Source organism: Taudactylus pleione, unplaced genomic scaffold (genome assembly GCF_031769625.1).
Source record: "Taudactylus pleione unplaced genomic scaffold, aTauple2 ptg000926l, whole genome shotgun sequence".
NCBI lineage: Eukaryota > Metazoa > Chordata > Amphibia > Anura > Myobatrachidae > Taudactylus > Taudactylus pleione.
Window position 1 is genome coordinate 770716 of NW_028285327.1, and position 18888 is coordinate 789603.

The 18888-nt window shown below is 48.0% G+C and overlaps 1 protein-coding gene across 4 annotated transcripts in view; it reads left to right on the forward strand.

Annotated features, from left to right (window-relative positions):
- The window catches only part of ENO4 (enolase 4), a 238777-nt gene that overhangs the window by 131879 nt on the left and 88010 nt on the right, over positions 1-18888 (forward strand). For 3 of the 4 annotated variants that reach the window (XM_088459671.1, XM_088459669.1, XM_088459670.1), the window contains exon 2: positions 17034-17162. The exons of the other annotated variant lie outside the window; for it this stretch is intronic. In XM_088459671.1, coding sequence (XP_088315797.1) covers positions 17034-17162 — 129 coding nt within the window. The remainder of the gene's footprint in view (positions 1-17033; positions 17163-18888) is intronic. 4 annotated transcript variants of the gene reach the window in all.

An 18888-nucleotide genomic window follows, 5' to 3' on the forward strand; every position in this document is an offset into this window, starting at 1 on the left:
TACTGTATATATTATACTGCTATAATGTCCTGTGTCTATAATACTGTATATATTATACTGCTACAATGTCCTGTGCCTGGAATACTGCTTATATTATACTGCTATAATACTGTATATATTATACTGCTATAGTGTCCTGTCCCTGTAATACTGCTTATATTATACTGCTATAATACTGTATATATTATACTGCTATAATGTCCTGTGCCTATAATACTGCATATATTATACTGCTATAATGTCCTGTGCCTGTAATACTGTATATATTATACTGCTATAGTGTCCTGTGTCTATAATACTGTATATATTATACTGCTATAATGTCCTGTGCCTGTAATACTGTATATATTATACTGCTATAGTGTCCTGTGTCTATAATACTGTATATATTATACTGCTATAATGTCCTGTCCCCATAATACTGTATATATTATACTGCTATAATGTCCTGTGTCTATAATACTGTATATATTATACTGCTATAATGCCCTGTGCCTATAATACTGCATATATTATACTGCTATAATGTCCTGTGCCTGTAATACTGTATATATTATACTGCTATAGTGTCCTGTGTCTATAATACTGTATATATTATACTGCTATAATGTCCTGTGCCTGTAATACTGTATATATTATACTGCTATAATATCCTGTGTCTGTAATACTGTATATATTATACTGCTATAATGTCCTGTGCCTATAATACTGTATATATTATACTGCTATAATGTCCTGTGCCTGTAATACTGTATATATTATACTGCTATAATGTCCTGTGTCTATAATACTGCTTATATTATACTGCTTTCTACTTCAGGGTCCATAGGGTATCCACAGGATACCTTGGGGTATAGGTGTGACGTCAGTCGCAGGGCACCAAAGAGTTAAGCTTTCAGCCTCCCAGGATGCACTAGGTCCCCCTCCTATACCCCGCCCCCGGGCCAAGGCACCTCAGTTTAGTTTGGTGCCCGGCCGGAGTCGGGTGCACCTGTTGGAGTGGGGGCTAGAAGAGCCCCTGAAGCTTATTCTTCATGCAGCTGTGGCTGCACAACTGGATGAACAGCATGGACAGTCAGTCCTGACGTCCATGCTGTCTTCCCTACACCCCGCCGGTACCAGAACGCCGGTACCGATCCGGGGATGCTGGTGGGCGTCTGGGGTCACAGCTAGCGGTGACCCCAGATGCTCCGGACCATGGCCGGATTCAAGGGGGACAGAGGTAAGCAGCGGGGTCCCGCGGTGGGTCCCCGCTGATCACATGGTCCTAAGTCCCCAGGCAGGGGGCTCCCTGGGGACTGGCTGCAGCGTGGAGCCAGGCGACCAACCTGCGCTTCCACTACCCCCTGGGACAGCGGACCGCAGCAGAGCGGTAGCGCTGCGGCGTCCCAGGGGTTAAATGCATGCCAGGGGAGCGCGCCTTCCCTGTCTCACAGCCGGCGCCTCCCCCGCTGCACACAGCCCTCTCTGCATGTTGCCGACTGGTCCTGTGGCAGCGCTCCTCCCCCAGGCCAGCCTCCTCTCTGCTCCTCGGCGGCCATCTTCTCCAGAACGCATGGTGAACGCTGCTGGAAGCGCTGGACGGAAGCATCGTGGTCTGGGTCCCCCCGCATACCTCTCCTCCGCTGTGGTCAGGTCTGTGTATGCAGCGCTGTGTCCTACCAGGCCCTGTGTCTGTGTAGTTGAGTGATCAGCGCTGTTAGTGCAGGAATTGTTATTTCTCTGCATTGTATGTGACTGTGCTAGCGCTGCTGCCTGTAATCTTTTCTTCATCTAAACTGTCAGCTTTATTACTGTCCCTGTTCTTTCTGCTAAAGCCCTTGCGGTGCGGTGCTGCAGGGTGGTCTCTCGCCTATTTAATACTTAATTGGTGAGAGAGGTCACATACGTGGTGCCATCATGTCTGAAAGTGATTTTCCCCTCCGGCTACAGTGTACCACGTGCAAAGTACCGTTAGCGGAGGGGGAGGGTAGCGCGGAGGGCCTTTGCCGGCAGTGTTTGTCCATGGCGCGGCCTATTACGGTTACAGCACCGGTACAGGAGCCGCCCTGGGCTTGTTTCGCTCAGGCGTTAACAGCTTTAGTGGGCCAGTTAGCTCCGCAGCCCGCGTTTACTCCGATGGGTTTGTCCCAGCAGTCTGTGGTGTCGTCACCCATGCAGGGGTTCCCACGACAATTGGTGGTACCCCACAGTCTCCCTATTTCCCCGCTCCCGGGTTCTCAGGAGCCAGCGTGGGTTAACTCCCTGACGAGTTCTGTACAGCACTTGTCGGATGTGTTGCAAGGGGAGTCTGTGATGCGGTCTCATAAAAGGCCGGTGGCGTCTCTGTCCGCTCCTTATGAGGATGACGAAGGGACGTCTGATGATGGGGAGATTCTAGATCCTTACGATCAGGAACCTCTCCATACTAAGGACGCTGATGCTAAGTCCAAAGTATATATTCCTGGACTTATTCGGGCGGTCCGCACAGCCTTGGTGATTGAGGACGAAGTTCCCCCAGCGGCTAAATCTAAGTATGTCTTTTTCAAAGATGTGAAGGGCGATGCCACAGTCTTTCCTCTTTCGGGTCAGTTGGTGGACCATTTAGAGGAGGCGTGGAAACAACCTGGCAAAAGATACCAGCCGCAGAGACGCCTGGCGGTGGCTTATCCGTTCGCGGATAATTATTTTGCGAAGTGGGAATCCCCTCCACAGGTGGATTCTCACGTGACCCGTCTTGTCCGTAGTGCCACATTGCCGATGCCATCCATGTCCTCCCTTAAGGATGCTACGGACCGCAAGGTAGAAATCTGCCTGAAGTCCGCTTATTCCCTTGCAGGGGGGGCAGCACGGCCGGCTATGGCCATTTGCTGGGTTGCCAGAGCGATGGAGCGCTGGGCGGATTCATTAGAGGCTTCTTTTGAATCCGACTGTCCGGCCGATCAGGCGGAGTTGATTGGCAATCTCTGTGATTCGGCCACCTACATCAACGTGGCGGCTCTAGACATTAGTACTCTGGTGTCTAGAATTTCTTCAGCAGCGGTAGCTGCTCGTCGCACCTTGTGGCTGCGATCCTGGAAGGCGGACGCAGATTCCAAGAAAGGTCTGGAAGCGTTGCCGTTTACCGGAGAAGTTCTCTTCGGTCCGGATCTGGATAAGATTGTGGCCACGCTGGCGGCAGCCAAATCTGCCTGTCTCCCGTCGGCCGCTGCTCCTTCTGGTTCGGGACCATCGTCCTTTCGGTCATCTAGGGCCCAGGGCAGGCCCAAACCACAGTCGTTTCCTCGACAGGCTGGCCCTAAGAAATCGGTCAAGCCCCGGAAGCAGGCATGGAGTACCAGACGTCCGGCCCCCAAGCCAGATGACAAGCCTGCGGCCTGACGGTCCGGGCCTCCCTTTGGGGGATCCCAGGGTGGGAGGCCGTCTGCTACAGTTCGCCCAGTGTTGGTCGACCACTACGACAGACACTTGGGTTCTGGAGGTGGTTTCTCACGGATACGCCCTCTCCTTCCGGCACAGACCCCCGGCTCGCTTCTTCACCACGGGTCTCCCATCAGACCGGAACAAGGCTACGGAGCTGCGGAAGGTATTGCACACTATGCTCCAGGCTGGAGTTATAGTGGCGGTTCCATTCTCCCAGAGGGGCCAGGGTTTCTATTCAAATCTATTTTTGGTACAGAAACCCAATGGGTCATATCGTCCGATTCTCAACCTCAAAGCACTCAACAAGTCTTTGCGGGTCCCGAAGTTTCGGATGGAGACCCTACGGTCCATCATTCTGGCGCTGGAACCTGGGGACTACTTGGTGTCATTGGACATACAGGACGCTTACCTGCATGTCCCTATTCTTTGGCGCCATCAACAGTTCCTCAGGTTTGCAATCAGCAGCGACCACTTCCAGTTTCGGGCGTTACCTTTTGGCCTGGCAACAGCACCACGTGTTTTCACCAAGGTGATGGCGGTCATGGCGGCTTCTCTGCGGCTGCAGGGAGTCCGCATGTTGCCGTATTTGGACGACCTGTTATTGGTGGCAGGATCTCCAGAGCTCCTGTTACGCCACTTGGACCTGACCATTGCACTGCTGCAACGGCACGGCTGGCTAATCAACTGGCAGAAGTCCACTCTAATCCCGTCTCGGAGGATTCTGCATCTTGGAGCCTTATTGGACTCGGGACAGCAAAGGATCTTCGTGACGGAGGACAAGATCTCTGCTTTACAGTCAAGGGTGCGCAGTTGTCTGCACAGCCGCCGGGTGTCCTTACACTCGGCGATGAGGTTACTGGGCTCCATGGTGTCGGTGTTCGACATGGTGGAATACGCCCAGTTTCACTCCAGACCTCTGCAGCACCTGATCCTGTCCAAGTGGAACGGGCTGACTCAGTCTCTGAAGTCCCAGACGATTGTGCTCACCCAGGAGGTTCGCCTGTCCCTTACGTGGTGGTTACAGACGACCCACCTCAACAAGGGACGTCCGTTCTGGGTTCCAAATTGGGTCCTGTTGACAACGGACGCCAGTCTTCGGGGCTGGGGAGCAGTTTCGGGTCCACACTTGTTCCAGGGCAGGTGGACGCCGACAGAAGCGGAGCTTCCAATAAATATCTTGGAACTCCGTGCGGTCTTCAATGCTCTCCAGCAGGCACAGCGGTTTCTCCAGGGTCGCCCGGTGCAGGTCCAGTCGGACAACGCTACCACCGTGGCCTACATAAACAGGCAAGGAGGAACTCGCAGTCGGGCGGCTCTCGTAGAGGTCTCTCGGATCCTGGTTTGGGCGGAGCGCAATCTTCCGGCCATATCAGCGGTCTTCATCCCGGGAGTGCTCAATTGGGAGGCGGACTTTCTAAGTCGCCAGGACGTTCATCCGGGGGAATGGTCCCTGCACCCGGACGTTTTTCAACTACTGGTGGACAGGTGGGGTCTTCCAGAAATCGACCTCATGGCGTCCCGGCACAACAACAAGTTGCCGGTGTACGGGTCTCGCACAAGAGACGAAGGGGCGTCTCTGGTGGATGCTCTGTCCGTCCGGTGGACGTTCCGGTTCGCATACCTGTTCCCTCCGGTCTCCCTTCTTCCACGGGTAATCCGGAAATTCAAACAGGAAGGAGGGACGCTCCTGTTGATAGCTCCCGCGTGGCCCAGACGGCACTGGTTCTCAGACCTTCAGGGTCTGTCCGTGGACATTCCTCTGCGGTTGCCGCTACGACCGGACCTTCTGTCTCAGGGTCCTTGCCTTCACCCGGACCTGACTCGGCTGTCTTTGACGGCGTGGCTGTTGAGATGGCCATGCTGAGGTCCCGGGGGTTTTCCAGCTCTGTGGTGCGTACCATGTTGCGAGCTCGGAAACCGTCTTCCGCGAGGATATACCATCGCGTGTGGCATACGTTCTTCCAGTGGTGTCGACCGAGAGGTTATGCACCGCGGGAGTTTCGTCTGTCTCGGATTCTCGCCTTCCTGCAAGCGGGACTAGATCATGGGCTTCGCCTTGCTTCTTTGAAGGTACAGGTTTCGGCCCTATCTGTCTGGTTTCACCGTAGGATTGCTACAATCCCGGATGTGCGCACCTTTATGCAGGGTGTTCTCCGCATTCAGCCGCCCTTTGTTCCACCTGTGGCGCCTTGGGATATGGCTGTGGTCCTGAGGGCTCTCCAAGGACCGCCGTTTGAACCACTGGGCTCAGTGGATCTTAAATGGCTAACAGCTAAGACTGTTTTCCTTCTGGCCATTGCTTCGGCCAGACGTGTTTCTGAGTTAGGGGCTCTTTCTTGTAGACCCCCTTTCTTGGTTTTTTATGGGAACAGGGCAGTGCTCCGCACTCGGCCCGAGTTTCTTCCCAAAGTTGTTTCCCAGTTTCATATTAACGAGGAAATAGTTGTTCCGGCCTTTAACTCACCGGGTCTTTCCGTGGGTGAGGCCTCTTTGGATGTTGTGCGGGCCTTAAGGACTTATGTTGACCGCACTTCTTCGTTTAGGAAGTCGGACGCTTTGTTTGTCCTCTTTGGCTTCCGTAAAAAGGGTTGGCCTGCTTCAAAGCAAACTTTGGCAGCCTGGATCCGTATGGCTATTTCTGAAGCTTATCTTCATGAAGGCCTACCGGTCCCTCCTTCTCTGAAGGCTCATTCCACTAGGTCTGTGGGTCCTTCGTGGGCAGCTCGACGTGGTGCCTCGGCAGTTCAGATCTGCAAGGCTGCTACGTGGTCTTCTGTCCATACCTTCGTGAGGTATTACAGGTTTGACACCTTCGCCTCTCAGGATGCTTCCTTCGGGCGGCGGATTCTCCTTTCTGCACAGGAGCGTCCCCACCCTTAAAGGATACTGCTTTGGGACATCCCCAAGGTATCCTGTGGATACCCTATGGACCCTGAAGTAGAAAATATGAGATATGGTAAGAACTTACCCTTGTTATCTCTATTTCTACGAAGTCCATAGGGTTCCACAGGACTCCCGCCCTGTCGCACCTGTGCTGCAGATGGGCTTTGCTCTGGTCACCGGTTTTCCGTCTCCCACCTAGTGCATCCTGGGAGGCTGAAAGCTTAACTCTTTGGTGCCCTGCGACTGACGTCACACCTATACCCCAAGGTATCCTGTGGAACCCTATGGACTTCGTAGAAATAGAGATAACAAGGGTAAGTTCTTACCATATCTCATATTATAATGTTCTGTCCCTATAATACAGTATATATTATACTGCTATAATGTCCTGTGTCTATAATACTGTATATATTATACTGCTATAGTGTCATGTGCCTGTAATACTGTATATATTATACAGCTATAGTGTCCTGTCCCTGTAATACTGCTTATATTATACTGCTATAATGTCCTGTGCCTATAATACAGCATATATTATACTGCTATAATGTCCTGTGCCTATAATACAGCATATATTATACTGCTATAATGTACTGTGCCTGTAATACTGCTTATATTATACTGCTATAATGTCCTGTGCCTGTAATACTGCTTATATTATACTGATATAGTGTCATGTGTCTATAATACTGTATATATTATACTGATATAGTGTCCTGTGTCTATAATACTGTATATATTATACTGCTATAATGTCCTGTCCCTATAATACAGCATATATTATACTGCTATAATGTACTGTGCCTGTAATACAGCATATATTATACTGCTATAATGTACTGTGCCTGTAATACTGCTTATATTATACTGCTATAATGTACTGTGCCTGTAATACTACTTATATTATACTGCTATAATATCCTGTGTCTATAATACTGCTTATATTATACTGATATAGTGTCCTGTGCCTATAATACTGCTTATATTCTGCTATAATACTGTATACATTATACTGCTTATATTATACTGTATACATTATACTGCTATAGTGTCCTGTCCCTGTAATACTGCTTATATTATACTGCTATAATACTGTATACATTATACTGCTATAGTGTCCTGTCCCTGTAATACTGTATATATTATACTGCTATAGTGTCCTGTGCCTATAATACTGCTTATATTATAATAGTGATGATCGGGTTCAGATCTCAGAAATCCGAACCCTGCATATAAGGGATCCGAGTCTGCTCTGGTCTAAAAATGAGGCAATACGTCATCATCCCGCTGTCGGATTCTCGTGGGTTTTGGATTCTATAAAGGTCCTGCGGTTGCCGCCATTTTTCATTCCGGCTGTGGAGATTGAAGAGAGAGGGAGCTGGGAGCTGTGCATAGGAGTTGGCTACTGTTGTGTCAGGGGCTGGCTGCTTATGTCCATATGTGTATAGGGGCTGGCTGCTTATGTCCATATGTGTATAGGGGCTGGCTGCTTATGTCCATATGTGTATAGGGGCTGGCTGCATATGTCCATATGTGTATAGGGGCTGGCTAGGCTACTGTTGTGTCAGGGGCTGGCTGCTTATGTCCATATGTGTATAGGGGCTGGCTGCTTATGTCCATATGTGCATAGGGGCTGGCTGCTTATGTCCATATGTGTATAGGGGCTGGCTGCTTATGTCCATATGTGTATAGGGGCTAGCTAGGCTACTGTTGTGTCGGGCTGGCTGCCTATGTCCATATTTGTATAGGGGCTGGCTGCTTATGTCCATATGTGTATAGGGGCTGGCTAGGCTACTGTTGTGTCAGGGGCTGGCTGCTTATGTCCATATGTGCATAGGGGCTGGCTGCTTATGTCCATATGTGTATAGGGGCTGGCTGCTTATGTCCATATGTGTATAGGGGCTGGCTAGGCTACTGTTGTGTCAGGGGCTGGCTGCTTATGTCCATATGTGTATAGGGGCTGGCTGCTTATGTCCATATGTGTATAGGGGCTGGCTGCTTATGTCCATATGTGCATAGGGGCTGGCTGCTTATGTCCATATGTGTATAGGGGCTGGCTAGGCTACTGTTGTGTCAGGGGCTGGCTGCTTATGTCCATATGTGTATAGGGGCTGGCTGCTTATGTCCATATGTGTATAGGGGCTGGCTGCTTATGTCCATATGTGTATAGGGGCTGGCTGCTTATGTCCATATGTGTATAGGGGCTGGCTAGGATACTGTTGTGTCGGGCTGGCTGCTTATGTCCATAGGGGTCGGGGCTGGCTGTTATCCATATACTGGGACTGGCTTGCTGTTGTCCTGTCCTCTCCATAGGGACTGGCTGGCTGTTGTCTATAGGGGCTGGCTGTGCTGCCATGTTGTCCAGGGGGTGCTCTGTCCATCAGGGGTGCTATTAACTCCCAGTGTGAAAAAAAGAAAGTATTTTATTTTTATTTCTGTGTATGTGCGCGTCTGTTAGCCACACTTATCAGCATCGTAGCTACGCAGGGGTGCTGTGCTGCCTCATTCAGGGGTGCTCTTCACCCCCAGTGTGAAAAAATAAAATCAATTTTTTTGTGTGTGCGTGTTAGCCTGCCACACACCACCAGAGAGAAAATAAAAACAATTTTTTTTGTGTGGTTGGTTGTGTGCGTTAGCCGCGCTATAAATGCTTGGTGACACTGCTGCAAGACCGCAGTGAGTATGGAGGACAGTCACATGACCAGCGAGCAGGATCCACATACCAGTCATGATGATGATGCCAGGCCGCTAATGTCATCTATGAAGGTCGATGCCCCAGGGCTTATGTCAGGCCAAAAAGTCAGGCTAAAAAAAAATCTACTTTTACCGTGTTAAAGAAATAAAAATCTAACGCTAATTCACCTTTAGAGAAACAAAAAATTGGCTATATGCCATTCACTACCCCAGGGGTGGGGAACCTTTTTTCTGCCAAGGGCAATTATGATTTTTAGAAAATCATTCGGGGGCCATACAAAATTATTAACTTAAAATTTGCCTCCTATATGTGGTTAAAAACGTTATTAACTCACCCATAGGGCTCTATTTACTACAATCTGCATATTGAATGCAGATTGTAGTGTGATATTACCGAGTAATAAAACTTACCTGCATGCTCCGGGCCTCCGGTGATGTTCTCCATTCCTCCGGTCAGGTGATCTCCCATACTGCACTGGGGCCCGATCACCTGATGACCGGGCAGCAGTGCACTATGGGAGACCAGCTGACCGTAGGGGAGTCATCACCAGAGGCCCGATCACCGGTCCCTGGAGTCAGGTAAGTAATTTTTTTTTTTTTGTACTATTTTTTTTTTTTTCTTTTTTTTACAGTAATCCGCTTGGGGTCTGTTTACACCACACAGCTGATTACTGGTACTGGCTCCCACCTCTGCTCTCCCCGTTAGAGCAGAGTGGGAGCCCGGTAACCGGGGAAGACCCTGGATAACGCCACCTCCAGGTGGCGTTATTGTCACAGGGCTTTCCCTGGTATTTTTTCACATTTTATTTTTAGTAACTATGGTCGGATCACATTTCCCATTACAATTATGGGAAATGCGATCTGCTTTACTAAAAATAAGTGATAATTAGGGGTTGGAGTAGAATTTTACGAATTGTACTCCAATTGCCCTGTAATAACTACAGGTGAAACTAAAATAATGTGAAAAGGGTGTGAAAACACAAAACAGCCCTTTTCACATTATTTTAGTAAAAATAATTTGATAAATAGAGCCCTTAATGCGATGGCTGTAAGTAACTGCTTCACTTTGGTATGTTGCCAGGCAGAGTCTGGAGGGGCTGTCCCTATGGATGTGTGACAGGCAGCCCTGGGGTCTTCTCAGTCCTAACCAGCCTGATGACAGCACTGACTGTACACACCCCCTGCTGTGCCACCACTGCCTGCTTGCCCGCGCTGATAGGGTGAGACCCTGCACGCGCCTGCACTACCCAGCTCAATGGCAGCCATATGACAGCCCTGATTTTCCCCCCTTGTATGCTGCCTGCCTGTCGCCGCTGATGGGGAGAGAGCCCTGCATGCCACTCAATGACAGCCCTGACACCCTTATCCCCCCCGTGCTACCTGCCGCCGCTGATAAGGAGAGAGCCCCTGCACTAATCCGCCCAATGACAGCCCTGCGCTACCTCCCGCCGCTGATAGCCGATGACAGCTCTGACACACACACCCTCCCCCCACTGTGCTACCTGCAGCCGCTGATGACAGTCCTGACATCCCCGCTGCGCTACCTGCTGCCGATGACAATCCTGCTCTCCCGCTGTGCTACGTGCCGCCGCTACACTGCGCTGATTCCGCTGCTGCCGTTGCCTTTATTTATGACTGGTGGTTCTAGTTGTGATGATTTAAGCCCTTCTGCTTGTAGAAGAGGTACAAAAAAAATGTAAATTGTCTCAGAAAAGTCACAGATCCCAGAGGAGAGTCCAAGTGTGTCCGCGGTTGCCATGTGTGAGCCTGACCTTTCTAACACTGTACTTGAAGAGAATCCTTCCACCATTTGTGTGCCCTCTGCAAATGTGGGGATGAGCAGCACAAGTCAACATGCTGATAGAGAAATCGAGGATGCTTCTGTGGAATTGCACGAGGAGGATATTTATGTAGTTATTATTTATTTATTTATTAACAGTTTCTTGTATAGCACAGCCAATTCCGTTGCGCTTTACAATTTGAATCAAGATTAACATTATACTGGGTTGTAAAAGACATACATACATACATGACATACATAAGGGTAAGAGGGCCCTGCTCGCAAGCTTACAATCTATAGGGAAATAGGTGTTGATACACAAGGAAAGGTGCTACATATTGCAAATTGGTCCAGCCCAATTGCAGATATTCTTGGTGGGCTGTATAATCCAATCACACTGGAAAGTTGGCCTAGGGTTAGGAGGATGTTAAATTGAAGAAAGAGAAGATGTTATAGGTGTTTACTATAAGAAGAGAGATAGGGAGCTATAAAAGGTTAGGTGGGCGGTCCTGGAATCTGATAAGTTGTCTAAAGAGGTGAGTTTTCAGAGAACGCTTGAATGTTTGGAAACTAGTGGAAAGTCTTATTTTGCGTGGGAGGGCATTCCACAGGGTGGGTGCAGCCCGAAAAAAGTCCTGTAACCGTGCATGGGAACAAGTAATGCGCGGGGATGAGAGACGCAGATCTTGTGCAGAACGGAGATGTCGGGTTGGAAGATATTTTGAGATGAGTGAAGAGATGTATGTTGGTGTGGTTTGGTTAATAGCTTTATGTGTTAGTGTAGTAATGTGTTATGTAGTTGGCGATAACAACAAGGATGGAGGTTGATGATGAGGATGTTGATGATGATGAGTATGTTGATGATGATGAAGATGTTTGTGCAAAAACTGTAAATCATGCAGCAGTTGTTGCTCATGGTGGGAAAAATCCCATTGTTGCCATACCTGGGTAAAGGGCCAAAAAGTCCACTTCTCATGTGTGGAATAATTTTCACCCAAATCCGGACAACCTTTGCCAAGCCATTTGTAACCGTTGCCATGTAACAGTGAGTAGAGGTAAGGACCTTAACCATCTTGGAACCTCCTCCCTGTTACGTCACTTGCAGCGCATTCATCAAATTGGAAAGGGTATAGAAACTTTGGGGACAAAAAAAGAACAACAATCAGTCCAGTGTCACCTAGCTGCTCCCTTCTATCTGGATCCAAGTGCCTGCAATCTACACCACCAACACCTCTATCATCATCAACATCCTCATTCGTGATCGGAAGTAGTCCTGCATCCAATTTCATAAGGACTGACTCCTCTCCTATCCGTTGTTCCACAGAAGGATCCTTGAGTGCTATGCCTGCTGCTGTTGCTATGAGTGGATCTGCATCCCAAAAGGGGACCAGGAAGAAGACTACTTTTAGTAGTTCAAGTTCAATCAAACAATTGACTGTTACACAATCCTTTGCATTGGCGAACAAGTTTGACCGCAAACACCCAGTTGCACAGCGGATTACTGACGCCATACCAGCTGTGCTGGTATTAGATGTGCATCCAGTATCCTCCATTAATGCAGTGGGTTTTAGATAGTTAATGGAGGTCCTGTGTCCCCGCTACCATGTCCCTTCTAGATTTCACTTCTCTAGAATAGCAATTCCCAATCTGTACAAGGGCATTAAAAAAAAAACCTTCTTAATGTGCAAACAGCAGCAGCAGCATCTAAAAAGTGCCTGCTCATTCAGAGGCAGGCTACTCTGTGTATCACCGGTTTCACTAAGGGGCATGCCACTGACTTAAAAAAGTCAGGAAAATCATTGCAAAATGGTTTACCTCACTTGGACTCTCCTTGGGATTTGTGAAAGAATTCTGACAATGCCAGCAATATTGTGCGAGCATTACATGTGGACAAATTCGAACACATCCCATGTTTTGCTCACACAATGAATTTGGTGATGCAACATTTAAAAAAAAAAATATAGGGATGTGCAGGGGATTCTCTTGGTGACCCGAAAGATTTTTGGACATTTTTGACATTCAGCAACTGCGTGTCGAAGATTGCAGCACCAGCAAGAACTGTTGAATTTGCCCTGCCATCAGCTGAAGTGAGGGGTAGTAACTAGGTGGAATTCTACCCTCTCTATGCTTCAGTGGATGGAGGAGCAGAAAAAGACCATCCAAGGCTACACTACGGCCTATGACATAGGGAGAGGAGCGGGAATGCACCTTTAGTCAAGCGCGGTGGAGAATAATTTCCATGTTGTGCAAGGTTCTCAAACCCTTCGAACTTGCCACATATGAAGTTAGTTCAGACACTGCCAGCTTGCGTCAGGTCATTCCCCTAATCAGACTTTTGCAAAAGCAGCTGGAGAAAGTGAAGGAAGAGCTGAAACGGAGCGATTCCTTAAAGTATGTAGATCAAGCCCTTCATTCGCTTCGACAGGATCTAAGGGCCGTCAATCTCTTGAAATCAGATCACTACATTTTGGCGACCATAATTGATCCTAGGTTTAAGTCATACCTTGTGTCTTTCTTTCCGACGGACATACTGTAAATCTGAAAAGATGCAAAGAGCTGTTGATGAAAAAATTGTCAGCTCAAGCGGCACATGACACGGCAGCATCTCCTCCTTCATTTTCTGCAGCTGCCAGGAAAAAACTACATTTTCCTAAGAGACCCTTCTGCTGGTGGTGATACAGATCAGTCAGCAAAACCTAATGACATCTGGTTGGGGCTGAAATAACTGCCTACAATGAGTGACATGTCTACCGTAACTTTGTCTGATATGGTCACCATTCAGAGAATGGTGGATGATTATTTTAGGAATAGCATCCAAATAGGCATGTCAGACAGTCCATTTCACTACTGGCAGGAAAAAGAGGCAATTTGGAGTCCCTTACACAAACCGGCTTTGCTGTACTTAAGTTTCCCACCCTCCAGTGTGTACTCTGAAAGAGTTTTTAGCGCAGCCGGGAACCTTGTCAGTGATCGGCGTAGGAGGTTACTTCCCCAAAATGTGGAAAAGGTGATGTTCATCAAAATGAATTAAATTCCATGAGGAAGACCTACACCAGCAATTACATCCAAAAAATCCAGAAGCGTCTGTAATGGTGGATTCCAGTGGGTATGAAATAATATTGTGTGGAGAAGAGGAGGATGTACACACTGATGGGGGTGACGACATCGAATGTATTGTAAAGCCAGTTAGTGTATGGGATCATTGCCACCAATGTCCACTGCGCATTGGCAGCTTGTTTTGTGGGGGGTCCAAAGAAACCAATCATTTCAGCCACAAGTGGCAGTCCCTGTCGCTGAAGTGATTGGTTTGTTATACTGTGAATGTTCTGTTTCATATATACAACATAAGGGTGGGGTGGAGGGCCCAAGGACAAGTCCATCTTGCACCTCTTTTCCTTGCATTATGTGCTGGTTGGGGCATTGCTGCCTGACATTTAATGTTATGGTTTATGAATGTCCAGAAATTGTAATGGGCACAGACAGCATCTCCTGCATGACCCCTTCATTTTTTTTTTTTTTTTAAAGAAAATTCTGAACCAATTGCTGCTTGTTGTGTCAACCCGGTGGCACAAGTCGCACAACAGTGACATTCAGCCCAAGGGTTCTCAGCCCTCAAGGCTGTTACATGGCCCTAAGGCCGCATCCTGCTTCACGGCCCATAGGCCACCTGTTGTCACTCCTCACCAGCCCTCAAGGCTGTAATGGCCGCAACTTGCCAAGAGTTCCATCCCTCAAGGCTGTTGCAGGATTAATCAAAGCTCTGTATTCCTCTACTACTCAGCCCGGAGGCTGCATCAACAATCAACTATCAATTCTTCATCCAGTGGCTGCACCAATTATCAAGTACCCACTCTTCTTACTTCTTACATATTTGTTTTTGTCTGTGGGGAGCAATGTGGCATAGTTGTTTGTTTTCTTGTGGTGGCCATTGTGTTATATACTGTACTCATTCCTGTGGGGGCCTATGTCTGTGTTTGTTTTCCCTGTGAGGGCAATTGAGTGTGTGTGTGTTCTTTTTCCAGTGAGGGTCTGATGGTGTGCCATGGTAATTTTAAAATTGTGTTCCTAGTGTCGCAAGTTGAAAAGGTTGAAAATCACTGAATTTGATGATCAGTTTTGTAAAATGAAACCTTATTTGGATGTTTTAAAATGTAATTGGGGCATTAATATTATTTGTGAAAATGAAATTGTAAGCCCACAATTATAAATCTATATTTGTTTTATCGGTTTCATTTTTAAAACTGACCTATTCAGCAGATACAGAAAGCCTATTTACAAAAGAGAAGTGTAAAGGTGCGTAGACCCTAGACGATGTTCTCACGATGCAATATCGTGAGCGATTTCCCTTGAACTCTCCCCGGCAGCTTCTCGACACTCCAGGACACGACATGGTGCTAAAAAGTGTCATCTGTCGTGCACAAAATCTATCTATTGCACACAATTGTGTATGAAATTGGCAACTCTTACCTGCTGTAGGCAAGATCTGAAGATGTGATGTACGACCAGCGTGTATGCGCATCGTGATCGTGAGTGGACATATTTTACAGGATTATCATTCCTATGCGTTGAAATCGGGCGAATCATGTAAAATATTGTCTAGTGCAGTGGTTTCCAAACTGTGTGCCGCGGCACCCTGGGGTGTCTTGGGACACTTGCAGGAGTTGCCTCAGGTTGATGGTCCAGCACCAAATCAAATTCTTTATGGTCAATGTAATGTAAATATGTGGACAAACAGAAGTGCAAATTTGTCACCCACCACATAACTGACCCTAAGAGTGCCAGGTCAGCACATCCCCGTCTCCACCACATAACTGACCCTAAGGGTGACCGGTCAGCACATCCCTGTCCTCACCACATAACTGACCCTAAGGATGACAGGTCAGCACATCCCTGTCCTCACATAACTGACCCTAAGGATGACAGGTCAGCACATCCCCGTCCTCACCACATAACTGACCCTAAGGGTGACAGGTCAGCACATCCCCGTCCTCACCACATAACTGACCCTAAGGGTGACAGGTCAGCACATCCCCGTCCTCACCACATAACTGACCCTAAGGGTGACAGGTCAGCACATCCCTGTCCTCACCACATAACTGACCCTAAGGGTGACAGATCAGCACATCCCTGTCCTCACCACATAACTGACCCTAAGGATGACAGGTCAGCACATCCCTGTCCTCACCACATAACTGACCCTAAGGGTGACAGATCAGCACATCCCTGTCGTCACCACATAACTGACCCTAAGGGTGACAGGTCAGCACATCCCTGTCCTCACCACATAACTGACCCTAAGGATGACAGGTCAGCACATCCCTGTCCTCACCACATAACTGACCCTAAGGGTGACAGATCAGTACATCCCTGTCGTCACCACATAACTGACCCTAAGGGTGACAGGTCAGCACATCCCTGTCCTCACCACATAACTGACCCTAAGGATGACAGGTCAGCACATCCCTGTCCTCACCACATAACTGACCCTAAGGGTGACAGGTCAGCACATCCCTGTCCTCACAACATAACTGACCCTAAGGGTGACAGGTCAGCACATCCCCGTCCTCACCACATAACTGACCCTAAGGGTGACAGGTCAGCACATCCCCGTCCTCACCACATAACTGACCCTAAGGGTGACAGATCATCATATCCCTGTCCTCACCACATAACTGACCCTAAGGGTGACAGGTCATCATATCCCTGTCCTCACCACATAACTGACCCTAAGGGTGACAGGTCATCATATCCCTGTCCTCACCACATAACTGATCCTAAGGGTGACAGGTCAGCACATCCCTGTCCTCACCACATAACTGACCCTAAGGGTGACAGGTCAGCACATCCCTGTCCTCACCACATAACTGACCCTAAGGGTGACAGGTCAGCACATCCCTGTCCTCACCACATAACTGACCCTAAGGGTGACAGGTCAGCACATCCCCGTCCTCACCACATAACTGACCCTAAGGATGACAGGTCAGCACATCCCTGTCCACCACATAACTGACCCTAAGGGTGACAGGTCAGCACATCCCTGTCCTCACCACAGCGCCCAGGATTTATAGGGTGCAGTGTCCATGACTGGGCGGCACCGCACCAGTGATTCTGTCTGCACGGCACCCTGCTAGCCGTGGGTGAGTGTCTGTGTGGTGGCACCGCTCACACGCCCCTCGTTACCTGGGTAATTATGATCAGCAATAGATACGGCTGTGTTTTCTGACGACTGTCAGTGATGCAGACAGGTAATTGGGGATTATTGTTTGTTTTTCAGGCCAATTACTTTGCTGGGATCTCCAAGCCTCCAGTTATTAGCAGCATTCGTGGAAGAAAGGTTTTTGATGGCACAGGCCAAGCGACTCTAGAAGTACAGGTTTTCTGCACAGTAAGGGACACTAAGAAGGTATTGTAACCATGTATTATACAGTAATATTATCATTATATACAGCCAGGAATAATTCTGCTATGGAATAATTCATATTATTATCCTTTATATAGACAGTATGCTGTGAGCTGTACATTAGGGAGGTGGTGCACTGTCTAGGAACAATACACTGAGGGTCTGATAGGAGATTTACACTGACTCACTGATTGGCAGAAAGAGGCCTCAGCGGACTGGGTGTTGATTGACAGATAGGCAAACCATAGCCAGTCAGCGGCCGCTTACTATATCAGTATAGTATGGCTGGCGGGCCGGTAAGTTCAGGAAACCTCGTGGGTGCTGCCAGTTGCAGGGAAGAGCTGTGTGTGTAATCACGATACAGCTCTTCAGTCCGGTCCGGCTCGGGATATGGCACTTTTAGTGGCCGGGAACTCTACTGGAGAAGAGGACCGACCTGCGTCAAGGGTTAGGTTAGTATGTTTTTTTGTTTTTTTCTACCATATAGCAGGATTCTACGGGGGAAGAGGACAGGTAGCATCGGGGCCTAGGTGATTATGTAGCTTGAGTGTGTGTATTTGTAATAAAGTAATACACCCTTCAGTGTGTGTGTTCTGTTATTACAATGGGGGTACCGGTGCCGGCCACCTGCTAGCACTTGTAGTCCTACAAGTGCCAAAGGGCAGGCATGCTGTTACCTGTAGTCCCACTGTAAAAAAGCAATATTACACTATAATTATCACTATTGCTCCTGCCCCAGGCTTTAGCCCAGACCTCGGGTTCTCAGTAGAGGGGGGACCCCTTTATTATCGAGGTCCTCACCTCCCCTGGAATCCCTGGCCTTGGATGACTACTTTGGGGTGTTAATGCTTTGGCTGGGGGACCCGATGAAAGGGTCCCCTGGCTGTGGTATTATGCCCCGGCTTGTGAAGACCGGTGCTGGTAGTAAAAATACAGGGGAACCCCACAACATTTTTTCCCGGTTTTATTACTATGTTTTTTGTGAACCAGTGCAAGCTGAAAGAGCCCTGGGCTGTTTATGCTCGGGAGGGGGGACCCCACACAATTTTTTTTTTTTTTTTACTTTTGTAGCTAGACACAATCCACACATGCATCACACACAATAAAGCAAATGGCACATCTTGTGTGTCTAGAAAGAGCTATTCCCTAGAAAAACAATATCCAAAAAATCTATTTTCAAAAAGAGAGTCTCATGTGAGCACCTTTTTCATATAAAATAACACAAATTTAATAGACAATAAAAAATTCAAATATCCATGCACATAAAATTGTGATTTAGCATCAGCAACACATAATATGGGGTATAGCGTATTATTAAGACGATGGTCCCACAAAACTGGTTTCAATCGGTGTAGATAGTAATTATAGTGTAGATTCATACAGTGGCGGGTAGCTAAGCAGTGTGCGCTGGGAAATAGGGGGCGTGGTCTCGTAGGTGGGGGGCATGACCACATTCCCGAACATTGTTTTAGCCTCTCCAGGGGGGAACAGAAAAAGTAGTAGAAGAGAGCACTGAAAACAGCAGTATTATAAATATATTTATTAGAATTTATACTGGGTAAATTACAACTACTGCTCCCATCAGATGCTGTTTTAGTGATTGCCTCAGCACAGTTTTGAAAATTTATACTGGGTAAATTACAACTACTGCTATACTAAGAGCAATTTATCTAAAGGAAGTTAGGAATGTATTGTGAATCTGTGTTGGCCTCCCCCTTCTCACAAATTG